A 23,950-nucleotide genomic window follows, 5' to 3' on the forward strand; every position below is an offset into this window, starting at 1 on the left:
TTTCAGAGATCCATCAGGAAGCTTATTGAAAGGATTCTTCCAGCGGGTCACAGGTTGTCTTGTCATTCAATTTGTCTGTTGTCAGTATTGACAGAAGGCATGTGCTGTGTCATTTGTGGCGTTGCATGGGGTCAAAAGTGGGTCAAAGTTCAATGTTGCGCTCATTTTTAAATAATGTGTTAAGGTCGCCAATTAACTGCATGCCTTAAGTTCAACAGACCTCCTCCTATCTTTTGGAAAACATTACCCTAACCCATCAATGTTAGAGGAAGAACTCGGGGGAAAACGATGCCTCATGCCCCTGACATCCACCTTGCTAAATTTGAGCACCTAGCATGCTGGTCGCACCCCTCTCTCCAGCACCACGCCCGCCAAGCCTCCCCTTTCCCAGAGTTTCCGCTCTCAAAGCCATGCTGCAGACACGAACACACCAGCCAGCAGCTCCGTCCCTCTCCTCCACAGCCTCGCCCTGCCTCAGCCCCTCTCTCTCTCTCTGACCCCTCCCCTCATCCTGCAGCGCTCCCATCTGGAACATAAACAGCGTCTTAATTCACGAGATGGCCCAGGTCCAGCTCTGTGTCTGGGGACCTGTCCACAGCCCATTGAAGTGAATGTGTTGACCAAAGTGCAACCTCTTAACAGGGGAGGTCAGTTATTGTACCGGACATGATTGAACCTGCCAGACACCTTGAGTGAGAATATTTAGCTTATCTCTGAGTTATCAAAACTTTCTATAGCTGGGCATCCAATGGAAATGTGTATGTTAGAGGGGAAGGGGTGATGGAGGATGGATGGCTGCTGTACTGTGCTGTGCTGCTGGAGTCTGGAGATTCTCCTCTGTGCATGAGCTCTATGTGCACCACCTATTCTGATGTATCTATTTTTAAACCCCTAGCAAATCATCTTGCCCTTGAACTTGAATATAGTGTTGCCTACTCATCAGAATAAGCTGACACTGAGCAGAATTTGTTAACAATCTGATCTTTAAACAGCTTTATGTCGCTGAATAAAAGATGAGCAAAATGCTTAAAGAGTTTGATTTTTTTTTTACATCAAACTATCCCACAAAAACCCACATCATTTTACTAAGCCAAACTTTTGGGATTGCAACCAGCTCTAAAATCAAACTTTAAAGAGTCTCCAATGAGGCTGTCTGAGTCAGTGTGTGTGTGTGTGTGTGGTTGTGTGTGTGTATGTGTGTGCACTCAGTATACAACTGTTGTTTCTAGAGCGCTGCAACACTAGGAGAGCGAGAGAGAGAGAGTTGAACAGAGCATCTCTGTCCTTCTCTGTTTTAATCAGCAGATTAGATGGTAGTCACTCCTCACTGGATGTGCTTGTTGCACATGTTGATTATTCATTAATTGGCAGCTTTCATTATTTGGGAGCAGCAGCGTAAAGTGGGTCTATAAGAGAGGGCCTGATGTCATGCCGGGGGAGGCTGAATAGCACCAGTCTCTGGGAGAAAGGCCTTTTGGAAACGTGGACAGTGCCTAATTGGATGAGGATTTCATTGGGCTGCTTGGGAGAACTGGTCTTATGCAATGGGCAAGATGAATGGGATTGGGCTTGGGAGCTGTGGTGCTTGTGCAGAAGTTGGCTGCCATGGTGGCCCCAATGGCTATTTTAGATGGATCTCCCTTCTTTAACACACCCTCTTTCCTAAACATGTGTGAAGCTCGGTGCCTTTTCACATGATGGAAAATGTAAAGCGGTGGGATGCTATGCTGTCGTAATCATGGACTGTGATATGAAGATCACACAGTCACTGTGGATCTCTTTGTAGTCAAAACGGAAACCCCCGACACATGCGTAAGCAAGTTTGTGGACTTTGTTAAATGGCAGCCATAAAATTGCAATGGTTATTACATTACAATCACACTGCAGTGTGGTTTATATTCGATCTCACACAAAGTATCACCATCTACCACAGACCGGGTAAGATGAAAACATTCAGCATGTATCAGTAGAGAGCTGGAATCCTATGTAGCCACTTGAGGGGAAAAGGGAATAGGATTTTCTTTACTCTCTTACTCTTAGGAATGTTAACAAACTTGCCTGTCTGAAAAAAAAATCATATTAACAAGGACTTAGTGTAATACCCTATTCCTGAGCACCAAAGTACACTACTCTAAGCCCTAATCGCTTCTAAGTATGGGAATAATACTGAAAAAACCAGAGGGTAGAAAATGTAATTTATGTACAACAAAGTACATGCATACATGGCCAAAAGTACTATTTTCAGAGTGTGAGAAAGAATCACAAAGAGGTTTAGGACAGCGCTAAAATTCACGAGCAGGAAAAGGCATGCCTTGTTCCAAAGTTTCTTGCTGGGAAATATTTCTGCAAAAAAAAAAAAAGACCCTTTTGTTTTCTTTGGTACGGTACATCTACCAAAGCCAACTAACCATGGTTTGTTTTGATTTTACATCAGATTCCAGCTGGTACAGTAAAGCACAGATCACAGGAGATATACGGGTAGACGTAGAGAAAGTGAGACAGTGAAACTGGGAGAGGTAAAGAGAGAAAGAGAGAGAGAGAGAGAAAGAGGGAGAGTGAGACAGATGGAAAACACAAAAGCAAACAGAGATATGAGACAGAAAGACAGAACTAAAAGAGCGAGAGAGCGTAAATAAAAAGAGATAACCAGAAATGATGGCGCACATACTGTAGGCACAGGAGAGGTAATTTCTTTTGGCACGTCACCATGCATCCACACCACATTCCCTGTACCCACCCAAGTTTCTGGCTCTGTAAGGTGTTCAGTTACCTGCTGAATAAAGGCAACATTCTTGCCTCTCACACAGCCTTGAGTTTCAGCCACATTTGGAGCAACACCAGACATTGAGAAACTCAATCCACTGTACACTGTGGTGGTTAGACAAGCAAGTATTGCATCACCTTAGGTCACAAGTGGAAGGCGGCAAGACTCGGGTTGGTACAGGTCCCTATTTACAGTATGGAGAAGGAGGGGGAAGAATAATACCACAAAGTTTTTCCTCTGGCAAGCATTTAGGTTCTTAGAAACTACTTCTCACAAAGCAAAATGTGATTACTCAGTGGTTATAGTTGAGACACTAAGTACATAAAACATTAATTGGGCTGTAATGTCACCAATAAGTGGTCAAATTAGTCTCTAGAATTGTTAACGTGCGGTTAAGTCCTGATCCAAAGCCTGAAGCTTGTGGCATGTTGTAAACATGCTTTTTGAATCAACTATGTGAAAACTGAACCCAGTGATGAACATTTCTTCAAAAGAGGATACAGAGGAAGAAAGCAGTCATAATGTAACATAATTTTTGAGTGCATGACATTATCCAAATTGAACCTTTAGAGTATCAACCCCCAAAGCTATTGCATTTCTTTTGACTACTGATGTCGAGCAGATGGTTATGGACCACGCTCTGCTTCAGAGAACAGGCAGAGTCCGTCGACTGATATGAACTATGCTGCTGTCCCCCAGCAGGCTTGGGTTAATGGTGTCATGACATCAGAACGGGGGTATTAACAGTGTATAGGCCTAGACTAACCAGTGCTGAATGACTGCTGGCTGACGCAAGGCCCAATGGAATGCTGCCTAGGGCAGGACCACAAGCGTTTATACCACCACTACCAACTACTCTGACAACTCTGCCACATTCACCCCTGGGTGGAAGCTCAAACTATATGCATACAAGCCAAGAAAAATGGAAAATGTCTATTTTCTCAAAACAGTAAGGCACCGGGGTGTAAAAGGTGGCTCGGGTTTTGACTATGCAACAGCCTGTCTGGAGTGATTACTGCCAAGTGTATAGTTCAACCAATCAACACCAACCAACAGGCTGTGAGCAGATAACACACAGCCAAATACATGTCAGATTCATGAGACAAAACACAGCAGTCTGGAGCCCAGACTGAGTTGAGTATAGCTTATAGTAAGTATAGCTATGTGCAATATGTACAGTCAGCAGCCTTTTGGCAGCCTGTAGTCATGCAGAGTTCATGCCCCATCATGCCTGTGCTTACTGAGAATGGGCATGAAATAGCAAGACTGGTGCTGAGGGGGTAAAAGAAACCACAGCTATAATGGTGTGAGACTGTCATGTGCACAGGGATGTGACCACAAAATAATACTATTAAATAATACTAAAAAAAAGAAAGAAAGAAAATAATGGGCACAGGGCCAGGAAAACAGGAATCCTCCTTAGAAACAAATGGGAGTGGGTCAAAAAAAATTACTTGCTTAGACAAAATTATCAGCATAACGCACACACTACAATATGTGTGGTAACCGCACCATCACACCACGTTTTTTTTATTAAACCACACTTAGAGCTTAACATGCAGAAGGTCGTGCATGTGTGCAGGAAATAAGTGCTCCAGTGAACTAGGTTGCCAAGCTGTGTGGAAAGTCAGCGGGTTGCCAGATTGGGTGCTTCACTTTTTATGATCCCAGAAAGGTTGCTGATTTGTTTGAGGTACTGTGTGTTGGTTCACCGGGGTTAAATTTTAAGGCACACTGATAAATCTAAGTAAATGGGACGTGTTAATTAATCCAATAGTAATTAATCCATTTAGGGTTGGCGCACAAAGTTGCAGTGCTATGCAGTAAACATGGCACTCTTAAATGCCACACAAAACATTTATTTCAACATGAATGTATACAGGAGCAGGATTTTATCCAGTCATCCCCTGACCAGACTGGCTAAAAGTGGAGGTGGCAGATAAATAGCTCTGCCTGTGTAGTGCATAAATCAAAATATAGCATCAATAAATGTGTCCCGACAATATTTTGAAAACTCATCTGGGGATTTCTGAAAGGCTTTCTCCAGGCAGCATGCAATCTTAAAAAATGTGGCCTAAATGAGCAGTTTTGGGATTAATTAGCTCCAAAATGTTGCAATGAGCATCAGCCCTAAGCGTCTTCTTTCAGACTAACCCTACACTGTAGTGAAAGCCTGATCCGCATTCAGTACACACAGCTCAACATCAATACTTCCCAGAATCAGAATTTTGGAAGGTTATGTAACTTTCTGCAGAACCCACAAAATGCAGCCAATAAAGAAGTGATTTGGAGACGTGCCCAAACAACAGGGCAGATTAGGCTGTGTGTGACGAATGGCACTGTCAAGTCATTTGCACATGAAGTTAGATTAGATAGTGATCAGACTCTCCCTCTTTCTCACTCTTTCCGTCTTTCACCATGACTGATAACATATTTTCTCAAGTCACTGTATTACTGGCACGACCTAGGTCATTTTGGAACATGTTTGTCTTATAAAATGCAGCAGAAGGCACTTTGATTATGATATATACAGGAGAGAAGTGGCCCGCCTGAAAGTACAGAGTGCAGTTACAGTACTTGTGCAGTTCAAGATGAATGAGTCGTCTATGGGTTCCTACATTTTTTCACAACAAGAACCAACAAACAGGCCCATTACACCACAAGCCTGCCCCAATTAACCCCATGTGAAGCTTCTTGTTGTTATTTTGATTCAGCAAAACTGCAGCTAGGCTGACAAAGTGACAACACTCGTCCATGGACACCCTCTCAGTGGGCTCACCCAAATAGTAAAGAAATTAAACCATTCCTAAATTTCCCTGGCGACCCCCTGGAGGCCACGCAAAGACCCCTGGAGGCCCCCAGAGCCCAGTTTGGAAACCACTGCAGCAGGCTACATGAGTATCCCTGGGAAAACGCCTCTTTCTCTCCCCACCCCCAAAGCAAATGCTGCCAAAAGGATAAGGCGAGACCGGTGAAACTCTCACAGAATTGGGAGGGGTGGTGGTAGTGGTGGTGGTGGAGGAGGAGGAGGAGGAGGAGGAGTGGGGGGGCCGGCAACACGGGGGGCTCTGCGAGTCCTTACTGGATAAAAAAGTAGGCTAGGGGCCACTGTGGAGACTGCAGTTACGCAATTGTAAACAAGTCACCACAGTGCGGGCAGTAGGCTATTGGGATCAAAACACTGTTCTCCCTGAGGGACTGGAATCAAAATGAAGCTATAGGTTGGGGAAAAAGGTGCAACAAAACACATGAGCTCCCAGCAGCTTATGGCAGGCGCAGCAGCCCCGGGACAGGCGGAAGCTTTCCGCTAGTAGGCATGCAGTAGAGTCTAAACACTACATTGTTGAATGCAAGCACCCGATCCGATGTAAATGTCGCAATAAACTTGTTTTGGAAGTTGAATAAATCCCCCCACGCTGACAGAGCGGAAGGCATGGAGCCGGATCGCTCGGCACGGCGGTTACGCGCAGTGCGCACATGTTCCGACCCGCAAAACTGTGCGTGTCATCACAACAGGCACGTTCAACTTTTCCCACATGCGCTCAGCGAGCTCTCCGAGTGGACTTGTGGGTTTATTTCCCACATGGACCCAGGGAAAAAAAAGCTCTTGCATCTTGCAGCGTGCACTCACCTTAGAGCCAGATCTGTGGCAGATAACCCGTCAAAGAAGCGAACACGAGCGGTGGCAGTGTGGAAGTGATCAGACGCTCGACAGTGTTGCCTCGGCCCCTCTGGATCAGGCCACGGTGCTCAACATTCCCGGACTGGAAAGATAGATAGATACAGGCAAGAGGAGGAGGCGAAACAGTGGCTGCAAACACTGCAGGCAGCTCATCTCATGCGCCCGGAGAGGACACACACACTCACATTCACACACACACACACACACACACACACACACACACACACACACACACACACACACACACACACACACACACACGCATGCACGCACGCACGCAGCAAACAACTCCTCCCCCTCCTGGCCAAACCACGCCCATAATAGGGGGCTGATTAATGCGGCGTTCATGTCTTATGGGAATAAGGGCGTGTTCACACTGTTCCGCGTTTTTTGGGGGAAAAAAACGCAGCCTCGTGCGCGTTTTGTGTTGACTGACATTTATGAAATGGATTAGGAATCTATAAAATCTTAAATTAAAAAGGGAGTCAAACCCATACAACAATTGTAGAGGGTTTTGGAATATAAGTGGCAATAAGCAGAATTTTCATAAAACAACTTACAGTAATGGGGACAGTGAAGATGATGTGTAATAAGCTTTCCCATTTCTCTTATCCCAACAGGGTGCATCACAGCACAGGCTTAATATCAGACATGAGGGAAATGCTTAGGAGTTTTTTCCATCTGTATTGGGACGGTTGTTGCAAACATAATGATTAATTAGGCTTGTTGTCCTCTTAAGGCCAGTCAGAAGTGAGACAACACTGGTGATGCGTCTCTTCTTTCTCTGCCTGTGGCATTAATCATCTATCACATTCAGAAAGCTCTGCTCATCTCTGACCCCACCCACGCACACAGACACGCACACAGACACGCACACAGACACACAGCTGGTTAATACATCAACAGGTTGCATGTGTAACATAAAATCCAGGTTATTCTAAGTAAACTTTGTTAGTTGTGTGTATTTGCAGTGCAAACAAATGGCTTTTCAAAAACTGGACACAGAATATTACCAGATGCTAACATTTGTTCATTTGCTATCATTTTGTCTTGTTGATGATGGCCCTATGCAATATGTATCACATGACCATACACACAAATAAATAAGTTGAATAAGGCTTTTCTTTCCAGGATTGCAAACATAAAGTAATACCCTGGTAACCGTCAGGCTCCTTTTTTATTTGGCAACATCTTTGCTGCTGCTCATGCCTGTGATGATTTTGCACCCCTCTGCCCAAAGATCACTTGTTAAACTGTACTTTGACTGGCCACTGTGCACTTTTCCCTTGGATTTTCTCTCGATGAAGTTTGAATTTCTGTGAGTGGCACCCTTTTCACCATCTATCACTGCTAATGCCAACTACCCAGCTCTTCTATTTACTCCAAACAAACCGCCGCCGCTTCTGCTAGAAACATAAAATGCACCCTTCCAAAGTGCCAGAGGATATTTTCTTTTCCTTCCAGAAACCTAGCAGACACTGGGTGTTTACAACAGCAAATCTAAAGGCTTTATAGGTGGTGAAAATGGTACAGATATTTCAAGAGCAAAAAGTGTAGGTTTTGGATCGCCCCATGGCAAGAATATCAACATGATCCATTATCAGCCTGAGGTTCTCAGCAAGAGGCTCCTATTCCAACATTGTTCCTGCTTTAAATGGGCAAACACGTTCAGATATGAAAACCCCTGTATGTGTGAGAGGCGCGTTGCACAACTGTGGGTCAAATATCAGTGTCCCGGAGTTACCTCGACATGTTGTGTTTTTCCTCCTCTGAGCTGTAAACGTGGATTATGGAAGACCCTTTGACGTTTACGTGCCTGAGAGCAACGTCAAGGGTCACATTCAGCTCCTGTTACAGTTTGTACACCACGGCTTTGGTCAACAAGTGACCTGTTCATTACTAACCAAGGAGAGACGGGGGAGGAAAAGTAGCTGTCCCTTACTTCTCATTTCAAACTTACAGCTACATATCATATGTATCAGCTCAGTCATGCAGAAAGTGTCAAACACAGCATAAATGTTGTATTTATTGCATCGGCCATAAATGCAGTAAACATGCACACACACATTACATTCTCATGAATCCATGAGTCCATGACAATTCATCTTTTATTTAATTTTCATTTATTATTAGGCCTACTTGATATTCATGGTTTCCTCTCTGTTTTCGCAAAAAAAAGTGCTGCTTAGATCTGCAGCATTTCAGTTATGTAATGCTGCATTATATTATGGCTATCCTGTATGTATCCTCAGGACGGCATCCTAAAAAAAAAAAAAAAAAAAAAAGCATCTTAACCCCAAGATCCCAACATGAGATAGAGTTTAAGAGGGTTGAATATTTATCAAGAGGAGCTCTGAGTCAGCTTTAAACTATCTGCATCAACCTTAAATTAAATTCTGTCTGACATGGGCAGTGTTGAACCAGCCATGTCTGGAAAAAAGGTAACCATTGTTTAGGGAGTGAACTGCTATCTCTGCTGCCAGTGTAACAAAGAAGCAATAAGATACTTTTCTGATTATTTTCAGTGCGCAGGAGAGATTGACAAAAGCATTTAGGAGGGGCTGACGCGCAACAAAGGCGCTGACTTGAATTCAACCGCTCAACAGTGTGAGCACGGGGTGTGCGCCTCAGGTTGCTGAGCCAGCAGGGGAGCCCAAGGCCTGATTCATTTTTCATACCGCTGGAGAGGCTTCAGACCGGGTTAAGCTTAAGGATGGGAACGCACCATAGGAGTCTGTTGGGCAAAAGGTCACCAGTCTCGAGCTGTGTGTGAGTGTGTGAGTTTGTGCTTGTCTGGATCGGGGGAACAACGGGAGTCTCTCTCTCTCAATCACATATACAGCGCAAACACAAAGAGCAGGCATTGTACAGCAGTTGCATCACACATACATGCACACACTCAACACGTCACTCACATCAGAGTGCCACCATGCAACATAAACAAAGCATTCTTCCTATGAGACTGGCATGGAGACATCAGCTAAACACACATTATGTTGATTTCACCTCATCAGACATTCAGCATCACACAGGCCTTTTGTTAGCATTGATTGATCAGATACACAGGAGACTACTCAACATTAAAAAAAAAAAAAAAAAAAAAAAAAAGTCAGTATGAACCCCATGCTGATAGTTAGCGTCACTGTGTCCATCGCTCATAAGTCTTGGCAGCCAAGAGCAACAAAGCAATGTGGAGTAATCCAAACCATTCGGTGAATGGCTTAAACTAAAGCGTCTTACAGTTTCCCAGTGAGTGCACGTGTTTTTAGCAGGGGTGGCTGTATTTGATTTTCTGAGTGATAAAGGTGTTGACACAAAGAGTCCAAAAAAAAAAAAAAAAAAAACGAAAAAGAAAAAAGAAACAAGAAAATCTACAGTGCTGCTTTACAAATTAAATCAACGGCATCTCCAACATCCGCCGCCCCAACCACAATCACCATAACGCAGTAACTTACATACAGTGGTCAGTTGATTCAAATTTACAGTAAGAGGGGATGTGAGTTCATTCTTACTCATTTCTCCACCAAATTATATTAGTCAATATGGTGCACGCGTCTCTCATCCTTGCAGTATGCCCCCCCCTCTTTCATTTCTTGCTAAATTGCCTTTTGCCTACTTGTGAAACTGCCATGACAACAAGTCCAAACCATAAAATAGGGTTGGTAAAGGCGTAACCGAACCTAAGCCCAAATTAATTTATTTCTGTTGTATTATGTGGTGTGATGTTCTGGTAATTCTTGATTCAGAGGTTGTTTATGTTGCCAAAACCATTGCAATGGTTTGGAAGTCTAACATAAGCACAGGCACAGGAACACATGCATATACACAACAAAAATATCACCCACACCCACACACACACACTACAGATTTGTGAGGCCGAGTTCAGAATGGCTGCAGAAGGAGTATGAATTTTGACCCACAAAAGAGCTTGCGGCCCCGCAGGAATTTACAGTCCTCTCTGGTCAACAGAGACAGGATCACCCTCCACACCCTCTGACTTGCTCCACTGTCACAACTTACTGGACATCACCATGCCTCAGTCAGCTAAATGCTTGAAATATAAATGTTAGAATGCAGCAGTTTTGGGTTACGCACTGATTTAATAGAGCAGGTATTTCATATGATAGTTAAGAGGATAGGAAATGTGCTCTGGTGTGTCATTTTGTGCCAGTTTCTGTGGGACGAACATAGTCTCCCGGCCCTCAGGACAGATTCTGGCCGATGGAACTGCAGCATGCTGCTGGTGGTGGAGGAGTCCTTTAAATAATATGCTGGGTGGCCTTTGGAGATCATCTTGCCTGGCCAACGAGCAAGAAACACGGCAGCCCTGTATGTCAACATAACATCCAATCCTTTGTAATGATTACAAATATTTGACTCCAGTGTGCATTGCCAGGCGATTTTGCAACTAATGTGGACATTTGCATCACTCCAAAGCATTCGTATGTGTGTGTGGGACGGTGCGGGGTGGGAGGTGTCGGGCGCTCGGATGCAATGACTACTGTTTCAGGAATGACAAATGCAGGTTAGGTTCAAGTTCTGTGAGAGTCATTATGTGTGACCACATGGTGATGAGTCAGGGTCATGAGCTGCTGCTCGGAATAGTAGCTCATCTGTGGTGTGGGAAGAGAGAGATATAGAGAGGGAGAGAGAGGGAGAGAGAGAGAGAGAGGGAGAGAGAGAGACTTTCAACATATTTCATGAGGACAGCAAGGAAACCACAGTCTGCAGACAACCACACTTCTGGGAATGGCACAGTGAATCAGGCACTTGAGAATGATGCTTTCAAGGTCAACGGTCATGCCTCCATCTGGCTAACCTAATATTGGACGGTCTGAGAAAAAAAAAAAAAAAAGCCATATCAAAGTTCATATCAAAGTCAAATAAAATACGGGAATGAGACTTTTGAGTTTTGTTTTTGATATAAATAGTGTTGACAAAAAGACTTTGTGAAGAAAATGTCACATGAAATCTATTCCTTAAAAATTTCAATACACAGAAGATTCCAACCACTACTGATATATTCATTGATATTTTGTAAGCACACATAATAAGATAAAAAGTAAGTTCAACAAATGAAACTCCAAAATAGGTTTCAAAGATTGTATTATTTTGTTATCAAGAGTAACAGCTTTCATATGGTGAATATCTTGTTCATCTACATCCTTTTAGATCCATACAGTACTTAGCCCAAGGCTCAACGATACAGTGGCTTTTATCATTAATTAATTCAACTGGCAGTGATTAACCATACAGATTGTCTGCACTATGTTGCTCTTCATATGATTTGAAGAATCTAGGAGCGGGGGCAAAGATGGCACAACACTTAAAATCATAAGCAAAACACAACAAAAACATGAAGATATTAAATCAAAAGAGTTGCTTCTTGCTTGATTACAAAATCATTTATTGAATCAAAAATTAGGTAGACAAAAATAACAAGTGTGCAACCTTCCCAAAAAACAAAACAAAACAATGTGTGCTTGAAACTTAAAAAGCAATAGCTTATAAAACTCTCACGCTACATCATTATAACATCATTCTATCAACATACCATTTAAACCAGATCTATCACTGTGATGATTGTTTAGTTTACAAAATATACAACGCTGAGACACGCTGTAGTGTGTAAATGACAGAATTTAGCAGAAATGAAATGAGCCTCCCCATAAGGCAAAGAAAAGTTTCACTCTCAGAAAAACTGGTACAATGTCACCATTATTTTTTGAGTGCTGAAACTGGGCATGACTTGAAATATATTCCTACGAAACTAGGAATAGACGTCCCATTACTTTGATATATATATGTATAACAATATGCAGCAGCAAGCATACAATGTGTACAATGTACACATTTAAATATGGGCGCTCTAGGGTCTATCACTCAGGTCCTCAGTCTAAAGATGATTCAGTGCTATCATACTACTTCATAAATATATTACAGCATTTAATCTCAGAGACACACTTTTCTCTCAATCACAGCTACTTCATTCTATAAGCTTTACATAAAGAGCAACAGAATGAAATGTGCCAACCCCTGCCCAAACCAAGGCCACAGAGAGCCTGAATTACTGCTGACACACTCCTACAACAGCTAGTTTGTGTTATATAGCCACGGCTGGCTGGTTAATAAACTAATCTCTTTGTTCATGGTGGTGTCCACCAATAACACACTTCAAACAGCAGTGCTTCAAAAATGCTTTGAAATGTCAAAGGCGGGTGATTGGTTAGTCTTAATCTCTCTCTATATGTCATATATAAAACATCAAAGGCATGATCAACATCACTGTACAGCAAAAACAACGAAATATCAATTGCGCCATATTTTTGGGAGGTGGTGGGATACTCACTCCCATGTGTAAATAAATGTGTCACCGGCCTGGGATGAAGTCAAACCAATGATAATTGCATTGTAAAACATTAAAAGTGCACCAGCGGCAATCGAAAAGAAAGTGTTCTGTGGGCGCTGACTGCGTATGACAATGTATGTACATTTTAAACAGCAGCATTAAAGAGGGCTAGAAGCCAAACATGGAGCAGAATGAGCCGGCAGGCACTAGTTAGTCACCACCATTTCACTGCTCTTCAGAGCCAAATATTGTAGAAGTTGGCATTATGGAACAGATCTGGGCAAAATAATACGGTTTCTCAAAAATATAAACATTGTGACTAGAGTTATAACTTGTTTTCTCTATAAATGTTCTTTAATTGTACTTTTCAATCATTTTAGTTGTTTTATCCAAAGCAAAGGTTATGTTGCCCAAATCTGGTAATATTATCAGGTCTTATTGCACCCCATATGGAATATTTACAGCAAACATCATATACATAACACTGAGTGAGCAACGGCATAAGGCATTCGTAACTTGATGTGTTAAATCTGTGCTGGAAGCAAATAAAATGATCAAAACAAAAGCAAATATGATCTGAAGGTAGCATCCACAATTCATTTAAACTTCAAAAAAACACATTGGCACTTGCTTTGTACACCTTTCCAGTTATAAGAACTAATCAATTCAAGTACAGATGGCAAGATATATAAAGGAACAGAGATATTGTATTGAGATGAACCGTACAGCATTGCACTGAAGCAATGAATAATGGAATAAATCCTTTTTGAAGCCAAGAAACCAAAACTGAATCAGATTTTAGCCCCAGTGAAAGCATTACAAACGCACGCACGCACGCACGCACGCACGCACGCACGCACGCACGCACGCACGCACACAAACACATTTTAATCAAGCAAATGTCAGAAGCTATGCAAAAGAACTTACTTTTTAAGCTGTAGTAATTTCAAACTCTTCACCTCTCACGGCTTTACCAGTGAGAGGTTTCTAGTGTTGTTTGGCTACAGAGAGCAATTCAAGACAAAGCATTGTTCCACTTGTAAGAAGAAATTATTAAACTTCTCCCTATAACAATAGATTTCAACAGAAAATGTGAAGGAAAATTATTTCCATGCCTAAGAGTCCCTTTATTAAATCTGAATAAATTGCCTATTAGCTAGATTATAAGGCCCCAGCAAGTTGCTTTGAATAGCCAAATAACCTTGACTCAAAATTAGATTCAAGCAAATTCCCAGAACTACTGCTGCAAAAGCACAATGGCAAAAAAAAAAAAAAAGTCTGAGAATCATTTCTCTGTGTGGTCATGTGGCCATCCCCATTTATTTCTGAGGAAGTGTTGAGGAGGTTGCCTGGATCGTCCCCAGTCTGCCATTCACTTGGACTGTCTTTATGGGGGCTGCAATCTAAACAAGAGAGACACAAAGTGAAAACAACTCATGTTATGTTTGTACTACACCAACCTGGTAATGAGAGGATGAATTGTTCATGATGTTCTGCAAAGAAAATGTCAAGTGCAGTGCTTTTGTGGAAGCAGCTAAATAGGTGCAGGAACTTATCAAATTTGCAGTTTGTCCAACACCCTAGCCATCACAAAATGGTAATGAACATCATCCACATTCTCTATAGACTCAATGTAGTTGAGTCCACATGGTTCACATGAGCAAATGTGGACCATGTAGACTGAGCCATTTTAATCATGGCTGTGGTGTCATACTAATTGCAGATTGGGGCTTTGAGAGGAGATCCACATGAGTTTACTGTGAAACTACAAGTGGCAATAATATACTCCTCTAACCATTTTCCTTTGATTACATTCAGTCTTTGTTATTTTCCTGTCTGCTTTAAATAATATAAAACTGCTCTGCAAGCCTCTGGCAACTTTGTCTTGACCTAAAATTGAACCTAATCCTCTTCTTGAAATTATTACATGCAACAGTACTGTATATCTGTCAGATGAATTGTAAGAAGTACTTGTTACCATTTTCATTTTGCCTTTCCCTCGGGCTGTTGCACCATTGGAGTGCTCTGTCTGTGACCTTCCAACAAGGCAGTGCACGACATGAGAAACCAGACAGAAGATTTGCTAAGTAAGGGGTCACTAGTTCAAATCTCTTGATGTGTCCTGTCGCTTTCTTTTACTCTCTTGCCATCTGTTTGTTTTGTTGCTGTCTCTGGCCCCCTCTCCTCTATCTATCTGTCTGTTTTTATGTCTATTTTTTTTTTTATCCTTCTCTCTCTTCTTAGTATCATCCATGGAAAAAGTCTCAGTGGGTGAAATTATTCCAGCATGAAATCTAAGGGCATCCAACATTCTCTTCTCTGGTGCACTGACTCTGCCTATGCTAAATTTTAATTTGACTATGCTTCCTTTTGTTTACTTTTTTCAGCAGTTTGTGTGGTTTTTCTTACTGTCTAGATGGAAAATATGAGATGGATTGAGAGCTGAAAGCCATCCAATGGGACATGTACAAGAAAGACAATTTAAGTTATCCTTTTTGACATCATCTCCCTATATTCAAATGCAGCTGCTGTAGAATTGCCTTGCTGCACTGCTGCACAGTTGTCTGCCCTGAGAGGAAGTGTTTGGAAAATCCCACAGCTGCAGTGCAGAGTACATACATACGAACTGTGTCCCAATTCAGGAGTTGCTACCTTTGAAGGATGTGGTCAACGAACATATGGTCTTTGAAGGATTGAAGGATAGACCCTCTAACAAGCTGACAGGAGCTACTTGGGACAGTCTCTGATGATTCCCTGCATCATCATAGGTTTCCCTTAGAGTGGCCTCATGAGATCAAACAGCTGTTACTCATTATTTGTTAAACATTACCCCACAACAAAGTTCATTGCTATTCAGCATGCATGTTATGCCAAACACAGATGCCATGTTGGGCCTGCTGCTGATGCTAGAGTTAAGGCCATGGGGTCACCAAAGTTGCCAGCTTTCATCTTCTAGCCAACATGAATATTGTCACAAAATGTCATGGTGATCCACCTAACAGATTTTGAGATATGCCTCTCCAAAAATAACTGCAGAACGACTGACTAACAGACCAACAGACCAGCTGACATTGTGACATATAGCCCCCGACTTCCCAGAAGGGCAAAAAATGTATGTAAACAAAATTGCAAAGCTTATACTTTGTTTTTTTTTTTAAACCACAGCTTCACTTAAATATTATAAACAACAACTTGCACATTCAATTTGTTACACATGTATGTAGTTTTACTTTTTCCTTTCACTTGCCACCACGGTAGCTTTACAAAATGACATCTCTGTGATATGTACTGTGGGATACGGAGGATGGCAAAGGATACACTGGCTGCATCCTCCAAATTTTGCAGTCAGGACATTGGATGATGACAGCCTAGTCAGTGACTATGATGTATGCGGTCTTGAAATGCAACCTTTGAAGGAGCCCCTGAATTGGCACACAACTATGTAGAGTGGGGACTTGTGCAACAACTAACACTATAAGCTTGAGGTGGCTATTTGGTAGGCATCTTACATACCTTCTTGAGCTTCTCAGCAGCAGATCCAGAGCGGATGGCTGCCAGCATGGCCTCCCTGGCTACAGCAGGGTCCATGTGAGTGTTGCCAACTGTGTGCAGCACAACACTGGGCTTGACCTGGGGTGGTACAGGGGGTGGGGGTGGTGGTGGAGGTCCATTCTGGGCAGTTGGTGGTGGTGATGACGGTTGGGTGGAGGCAGGAGACATGAGTGAGGAGGAAAGGCAGGATAAAGAGGGAGTTGAAGGAGAAGTGGGAGGGCCTGCATCATTCTCCTCTGCAGCTGCCTTCCTGAACTTCTCGAGCTCATCGGCAGCCTCGGATTTGGTCTGTGGAGCGTAGAGGAGCGAGACAATGGTAACTCTTGACACAAATACGGGCAGGGGGGACAATTGCTTCCTCACATGCGCATGAGAATGCATACTTGTGCATGAACACACATGTGGATGCATCCGTTTTTAAACCCAACCAACCAAAACCTTTCACCTAAATGATTTACTTCACTACATTATAAAGGTCTAGGACTATCAAGGAGATTTGTACTGTAAGTTATAGACATATACTTCTTCTACAACAGAGGGAATGTATTGGCAACATTCGGCTCTGTTTACACATACACATTCCATAATCATTTTCAGTTCATTGGAAGAGCTGTTCAAAGAGGGCCTTCTATATTTATCTTCAGTCATTTTTTTGTGCAGAAACCCAAAGAGTTTGAGTCCGATTTAGTCATGCAGCATTCCAGAGATTCCAGTTCTGGTCAGGAACCCTCTAGAATAGAACCGCAGAAGGGCCTCAGCTACAGCAGCACATTTCCTGCCCCTTTCATTCCACATGGCTCCCTACATGACAACAAACCACAGCTTGCAGTCCACATAGAGGGATGAAAATAGACACCCCTGCTTGCATAACATGGTTCCATGCATGATTCCCTGAGTCGCTAACTAGCTAACTACACAGACAGAGGTTAGCATTCACAATCTCCTTAAACGCTATACTTCTGTTTATTAATTACACAGAGTTTTTCCACTGAGGAATATTATAACAGTTACAGCGCCAATCTCTCAAATTGCCTACACTTTTTTGTCCAACAGAAAAATATCAAAAAAGTGGAATTAACTTTTTTTTATACTACAGCATTTTTTCTCAATGCCCACTGATCAATCAAAAACACTGCATGACCATTCAGCTGACGTTGAATAGACTATATAGTATCATTTGAGGGTGAAAGTGGAGAGCATATTCCTTGTTAATACAAAGCAAGCACACTAGCACCCGTACAGTATATATTAGGGCCAAATATTACATAATGTATCCCCTTGCTACTCTTCATGTAGAAGATTCTATTACTGTACAATCCTCCATGATAAAAATCTGAGTAAACTGTGTGCTAATATTTAGTAAATAGCCAAGATGGTATTTTACCTTCCTTAGCCTTCCAGAGTTGCTCCGGTCTCTGATAGCAGCCAGTAGGGAAGACCTTTCATTTTCTTCCTCAACATAAGATGGTTTCTTCAAGCTGCTGGGACCACAACCAGATATCTGATGGAGAGAATAAAGCATCTTACTGAACATTCAATTGTGCTATTTTTAGATTGTATGATGTATATTCATCATTAAGAGTTAATAGTTGGCAAGCAATGACTGGCAGTAGTGAAGAAGATGCTATGCCTTACACAATACCAATCGTCTGCTCATCCATCCATTCATTAAATGTAATTACAAATATGTCCATCTTCCAAAGGGCCTCACCTTCCTGAGCCTGTCTTTGCCTCCTCCTGTTTGAATGGCCTCCATCAGGCTGCTGTGGAGACATGTGTCTTTCTGAACAGACTTACAGATCACCGGCCTGAACTTTTTTACCGGCCCAAACACTGTCACCTGCTGCGGCTCAGGGAGCACAGTGTCATCAGACACAATAACAGAAGGTTCTGGTTTCTTAGCCAGTGCTGGAAGAGGTCCTGTGCTGCTCTTTTCTCTGTTGGTCTGAAGATAAGATATGGAGTATTAAATATACTGTTACAAAATAGAACAGCTTGTTTATAAAAGACAGTCAAACTTATGGGCTTCAATGGCTCATAACTTCAATAAGATTCTTTCATGACTTTTACTCTCAAGAGTAGGTGGCACATTCCTTAAACTTCTAACGCTTATTTACCTATGAAATGTTAATTTTCTTCACCAGAGAAAAGACATGAAGCATGTATAAGTTTATACATACACTTGCACTGACCTGGGCTCGGGAAGCTGTCTTGAAGGCTGTGGCCTGTGTGGTAGGTGACAGTGGAGGAGGGGTGTGCAGAGGACTGATCTGTGTAGGGCTGGGGCTTCTGGCCTGGATATATTTAATGTTATCTTGCCCTTCACTTGTAGTCACGTTTATTTGACTGGGGCTACTAGGTCGTATAAGCTTAGTGTTGGCTGTTTCTGCTTCTAGAGTCCTAAAGCTTCCATTTGTGGACCTAAGACAACTAACAATTTCTCCCCTGTCCTGTTTCAGCTCTTCAGGATCTCTGTGTCTGTCTGGCATATACTCAGGGTAGCTCATAGACCTCTTGGGACCAGGAGGGTGGGACAAAGAACCAGAACTGATCTCTTTATCATTTGATAAAGATGAATGAGAAAACTGGTGTGGATTCACATGGATGGATCGACCCTCCTTCTGAAAGGTGAAATTCTGTGTTTTCAGAGAACTAGATGACTCGGGGATGTTAGGAATGCTGCTGGGACATGCCAAAGTCTTTGGGGTAGATTTACTGATGGCAGAGGCCACATATTGGCTGGAGGTTCGTCTGGATGGCTTGAGGAAAGACAGGTCTCTTTTTTGGTCTTGAAGGAGAGTAGGAGGAAGGGGAGGTTTATCACTTGGCTGTTGTATGCGTTTGGACACTGAAACCTTGCTCTCCACGTCTACCCGTTCCTCCTTTGTAACTTCAGGGACCTCCTTCACTGTTTCTTTTGCTTTTTCTTTAACTATCACTTCAGATTTGGACTTCTCTGCAGGTTCATATGATGTAGTTTCTGTCATTTTCAGGTTCCCAGTCTTATTAGTCTTCACTGTAGCTTCTGACATAGTGGTGTAAGTGTGTTTCAGGCCATCAGTGTTCTCCTTGGTCCTCTCAGTAGGATCTCTGCTGTGAGCTAAAGCACTTTCCTGTCTTTCATTTGAACTCCAGAAGGCTTTGGCTTTTCCAAGAAGAGGAGAACCATCTTTGCAATTAATATTTGACTCTGATGAACCACCAAATTTGTTGCGGGACATCCCCAGTTTCACCATGTTTCCTTGCTCATCAATCTTAATGGCACCTGTGGTTACAGTGACAGCTGGCTTTACTGTCACAGCATGGGTGACAGAGGGTTTGGGAGGGACCACAGTGAAAGTTTTCATACCAAAGCGTGATGTCGAGTTGTGAGTGATTTTGCTGTGTGAGGTGGTAGTGCTGGTGTCATTTTGGTGGATTCTGTAAACAGGAATCTCCTCTTCTTTTGTAGGCGCTGATCTCTGATCATTTGGTGACAGACTGTGTTTCTTCTCTTGATAGTTGAGAGTGTTGCTTTTCATGAGACCGGGTTTGAGCTGAGTGTTCTCCCTTTTTTTCTGCACATCAACATTAGATTTTAAAGCTGATGCCATTTGTTTTTCCTCTTTCAGAGTGTTGGTCTGTCTCTGGTCTTTCACTCTTTCATTCATAGACTCCAGAGATTTCCTGTGCTGCACAGACTGAGATGGCTGCTGTGTATTTGCACTGCTGCTTTCACTGCTGCCACCAGCTGTACAAGCATTGTTGTTTTTGTTCTGTACCTCTCCATTAGCCTGGTGACAAATGCTTGGGCCTGTGAAAAGATGGCATGTGATAAGGTCAACTATATAAATAAAATACATGGCAGCTGTTGGACATTTTAATCCAAAGAACATTATCATGAGAAGAGTGCATATTAGAATACGGGTGGCACAAATGGGAACCAATCCTATGACCCTAACAATATTTGTACCATTGAACAATGAAAAATCCTTAATAAATGTATTTTTAGCGTGCTGAATGTCAAGTTGTTACCTCTGTCAAGGCAGTGGTGGAGCTTATGTAATTGCTGTGTCTATCTGTCTGTCTGTCTGTGAGCAAGATAACTAAAAACGTTCTGAACAGATTTACATGAAACTTTGTTGAAAGACTGGTCCTGAGTCAAGGAATTTTAACGCCAATCAGCCAAAAGATACAAGGACAAACAGAAATGTGACTGTGTTTCAGTTTGCCTCATTCACCTTGATGGCATGTTTGGCTAATTGGCATAATGTGGGGGATTAGACACAGACATTCAAAAGACTCCAGTGTTAAACTCTGCCATAAAAATACTATACCGGTGGCAGATCTAATCAGCTGATGGAACAGAGACGTACCGCACTATTGGGCGAGGCCAAATACCAGATCTGCCTCCTTGGCGGAGTTCTGTGCTCTACTGATCCCCATTTTCTAGTTGTATATGTAAATCCATAATTACCTTTACCTTTGCTGGCACCTGACTGGGTCCTGGTCAGTGGCTTTGCTTCACTGTGTGATGTGTTGTCTCCATAATCTTCTAGTATTTCATCTATGGCTGTGACTGGCACGTCCATGTCTACCACAGACACTGGCACATCATTACTGTCTGTGGATAGGGTATAGAGAGTCTCTTTCACTGAGACAATATCCATGTGGCTGATCTCTGGAAAGGGGAATAGGACAAGAGAGAAAAGTAAATCATGGTAATGTAATGACTATGAATTTACGTTCTAGTTACATAATAGTGACTACTTAAAGCACATATTAATTTTATGCCTCCTTTGTGTGGACTTTCCCCAGGGATATTACTTTTTAAAACACACCATAAATTGAACTAGCCTGAAAATTCATGTGGAACATTGAATATGGAAAATAGTAATATGGTGCATTATCAAGTCAGAGGAACAGAGCAGCTTCAAAGTGATCAAGCTTTATTATTATTATTACTATCATAATAATGGCCCGCTAGGCTTGTATTACACTGGGGGAAACCTTGTGTTTTGCAATGTAAGTTATATTGAAGATAGTATCTAACAAAAGCTGTGCTGACCTTCACTCCACAAGCAAGGTTAAATTTGGGCTCAGAAGGCCATTCTGTTAGATTCACCTGCAAGGTCCGCCTCAAAATCTGCCAAAGTCTGATGAAGCTGAGCTGTGAGTTCAGGGTCATCTTCATAGTTGTCCTTTAACCTGCCTGACTTCTCCTTTGAGCTGATGCCATTGTGTCTGAGGATGGTACAGAAGGATGGTACAGAGGTGTTGAAAAAAAATCTGCACACATGCACACACAACCCCACAACATTCATAATGTAGATCATAAATACAGGTTGGAGAATAGGGTTAGCCACAATACAGTGCTCACAGAGCAATTTTGTAGCAAGGACCAGCACACATTTTTAACAAAAGCCACCTTTGAGTCACCAGCTAGAAGTCGATATAAACCCTACAGTTGATACTGGGATTAGTTCCAGTACCTTTCCCGTTACTAATCTGCCTCAGTAACCTAAAGGCTAAGTGCAGTTCAAATAACAGGGGAAAGAAAACAAACCTTTTAGTTTATATATTTTTTTGCTTGTTCAAAGTTGAATTTTATTATCATTGGAGCCTGCTGTCTTTGAAATATGCAGCTGTAAAGATATTATTACCACAGAGTTCAAACTTCCTTCCCCCTCTCTTCATGGGTTCAACAGAGCATTCTCATGAGTTGCTGATGTATTAGCCATAACAAATTGCACCAAGGAGGCCAAACTAAATAGAATTTGTCTTCTAAGAGACTTGGACTGCACTACTTTTCCTCAACGACTCTGAGAAAACAGGGTAATAGTGCTTTCCTGGAAGTATGAGCAGCCAGCAGCATCAGGCCAGGCTCTGGATTCATAAAGTTTCTCTGAGAAAGAGCATTGATCTAAGATCACTGGTCTGGGCACTTTACCATACACATTTCACAACAACTTAAAAGGCAAAAGTGATCTGGGCAGCAATCACTTTCCAAAAAGGCCTTTGAATAAGGCCAGAACCATAAATATGAGAGCCCAGCACTAATGGTTGAGGGTGCCAGCTTTGGCTACAACTCAAATATAACACATGGCAGGAACTGCTCTTGGTTAGTATTGTTGGCACAGTTAAAACCTGGGGAGACTTCTAAAGTTGGAATCAGAAAAAGTTGGACAGTGACGCTTCACTCTCCAGGTGAAAATAAAGGTGTGAAACTAAAGTTGAATGCCAAATACAAGAATCTAACTAATCACTTTTATGCAGGTTGTGGCTTACTAATGATTAGACAGCTCAAATCCATAAAAAAGGGAGCACCACTTACAACTTAGCCTGAAAAACCTCCAGCGTCACACAAAATAAAAGGCTCAGAAATAAACTACATGTCAAACATTTAGATGACTGGGGTAACTAATAGGTTACAATGTATTACTAAGCATAATCATTTTGGAAAATCCGGGAACAGAACACTTCATCAGTTCATTACATTTAGTCAAGGAGGACAAAAATAGTTGTTTTGGTTTTTCCAATACTCCAAAATGACCAGATTTGTCCCTACCCCTTATACAAATTATATATTGGGAGTAGGGAGAGAAATGATCAAATACTGAGAAGCATGAGGCAAGACCGAGAACGTTAAATATGAAAACCCTGCACCAAGTGAGTAAGGTAGACACTGTGAATCATAGTCTCTTAGGATGACGGGCCCACCCAGATGCCTTCCTGTCTCTGTCTCACTACCGAAAATGTGTTTTTTATTAACTTGGTAGACAAACAAATGTTATAAATTAGTGGAAAAAAAATGTATTTTTTTATGACAACTGTGACAACTTAATTCTACTTCCCTGCCTCACCTGCACTCTTTTTCATATTCAGTCTTTTCCTTGCTGTTCTTAGTTTATTAATCCCCCTCCCCACCTGTTTCCTGCCCTTACTGCTTCTCACCACACTCTCTCAAACTACGTACACTTCCATGCAACTAACAACCTAGCCAACCACCCACCTACCCCTCCACAACCCCTCATTTTTAATCTCAATCCATTTACTTCTCAATCAATCTCTCAATACCTCCCTGCCTGACCATGTGGTCAGTCTCTTGCTCCAAAGATACATCTAAAATGTCCATTCTCCACTAATTTTTTCTCTGTCTTTATGCCACCTTTCTGCCTCTTCCTCTCTACCTGTGTCTCGATCCCCAGGTTGCGCATCCCTCATCGCTGTCACTGGAATTGTCCCGTACTGGTCCCGGCACTCTCTCTCCTCCACCTCCACTGCTTCCATCCAAAGATAAACTGCCATCTGGGGAAGTGGGCTGGGTATCTGAGGGAGAGCTGACCAGGCCAGAGTCCTCGCCCTCAGCCATGCCCTCGGAGGCAGCATAACCCTGGTCGGGCAGGCTGCTCCCACCACTGCTGCTGCCCACCGACAGAGTCTCCTCCTCGGGTACATCAGGTTCTGGGGTGTTGCCGTCGGCTACGGACCTCTGCAGGGAGTGGAGCCAGGCTGGAGGAGGAAAGAAAGAAGAGAGAGGATGTAGAAAAAGTGAGGGGGATTTGTCAAAAGGAGACCTTAGCAATGTCGTTAGTGGCTATTATAAGTCAAAATTGTTAGCAAT

The 23,950-nt window shown here is 42.5% G+C and overlaps 2 protein-coding genes across 8 annotated transcripts in view; both read right to left on the minus strand.

Annotated features, from left to right (window-relative positions):
* The window catches only part of grb10b (growth factor receptor-bound protein 10b), an 88,165-nt gene extending 81,560 nt beyond the window's left edge, over positions 1–6,605 (minus strand). For all 3 annotated transcript variants that reach the window (XM_030073529.1, XM_030073530.1, XM_030073528.1), the window contains exon 1: positions 6,396–6,605. The gene's annotated coding sequence lies outside the window, so the exon portion shown is untranslated. The remainder of the gene's footprint in view (positions 1–6,395) is intronic.
* A 5,224-nt stretch (positions 6,606–11,829) lies between these two features.
* Positions 11,830–23,950, minus strand: part of cobl (cordon-bleu WH2 repeat protein) — a 72,084-nt gene continuing 59,963 nt past the window's right edge. For 3 of the 5 annotated variants that reach the window (XM_030072465.1, XM_030072466.1, XM_030072463.1), the window contains 8 exons: positions 23,517–23,838; positions 21,452–21,570; positions 20,804–21,007; positions 18,540–20,140; positions 18,059–18,292; positions 17,732–17,848; positions 16,309–16,635; positions 11,830–14,198 (listed from right to left, as the gene is read on the minus strand). In XM_030072465.1, the coding sequence (XP_029928325.1) occupies positions 14,115–14,198; positions 16,309–16,635; positions 17,732–17,848; positions 18,059–18,292; positions 18,540–20,140; positions 20,804–21,007; positions 21,452–21,570; positions 23,517–23,838 (3,008 nt within the window). In that variant the 3' untranslated portion in view covers positions 11,830–14,114. The remainder of the gene's footprint in view (positions 14,199–16,308; positions 16,636–17,731; positions 17,849–18,058; positions 18,293–18,539; positions 20,141–20,803; positions 21,008–21,451; positions 21,571–23,516; positions 23,839–23,950) is intronic. The other 2 variants (XM_030072467.1, XM_030072464.1) reach the window with 1 other exon arrangement.

The sequence above is a fragment of the Myripristis murdjan genome, chromosome 16, assembly GCF_902150065.1.
Source record: "Myripristis murdjan chromosome 16, fMyrMur1.1, whole genome shotgun sequence".
Taxonomy (NCBI): Eukaryota; Metazoa; Chordata; class Actinopteri; order Holocentriformes; family Holocentridae; genus Myripristis; species Myripristis murdjan.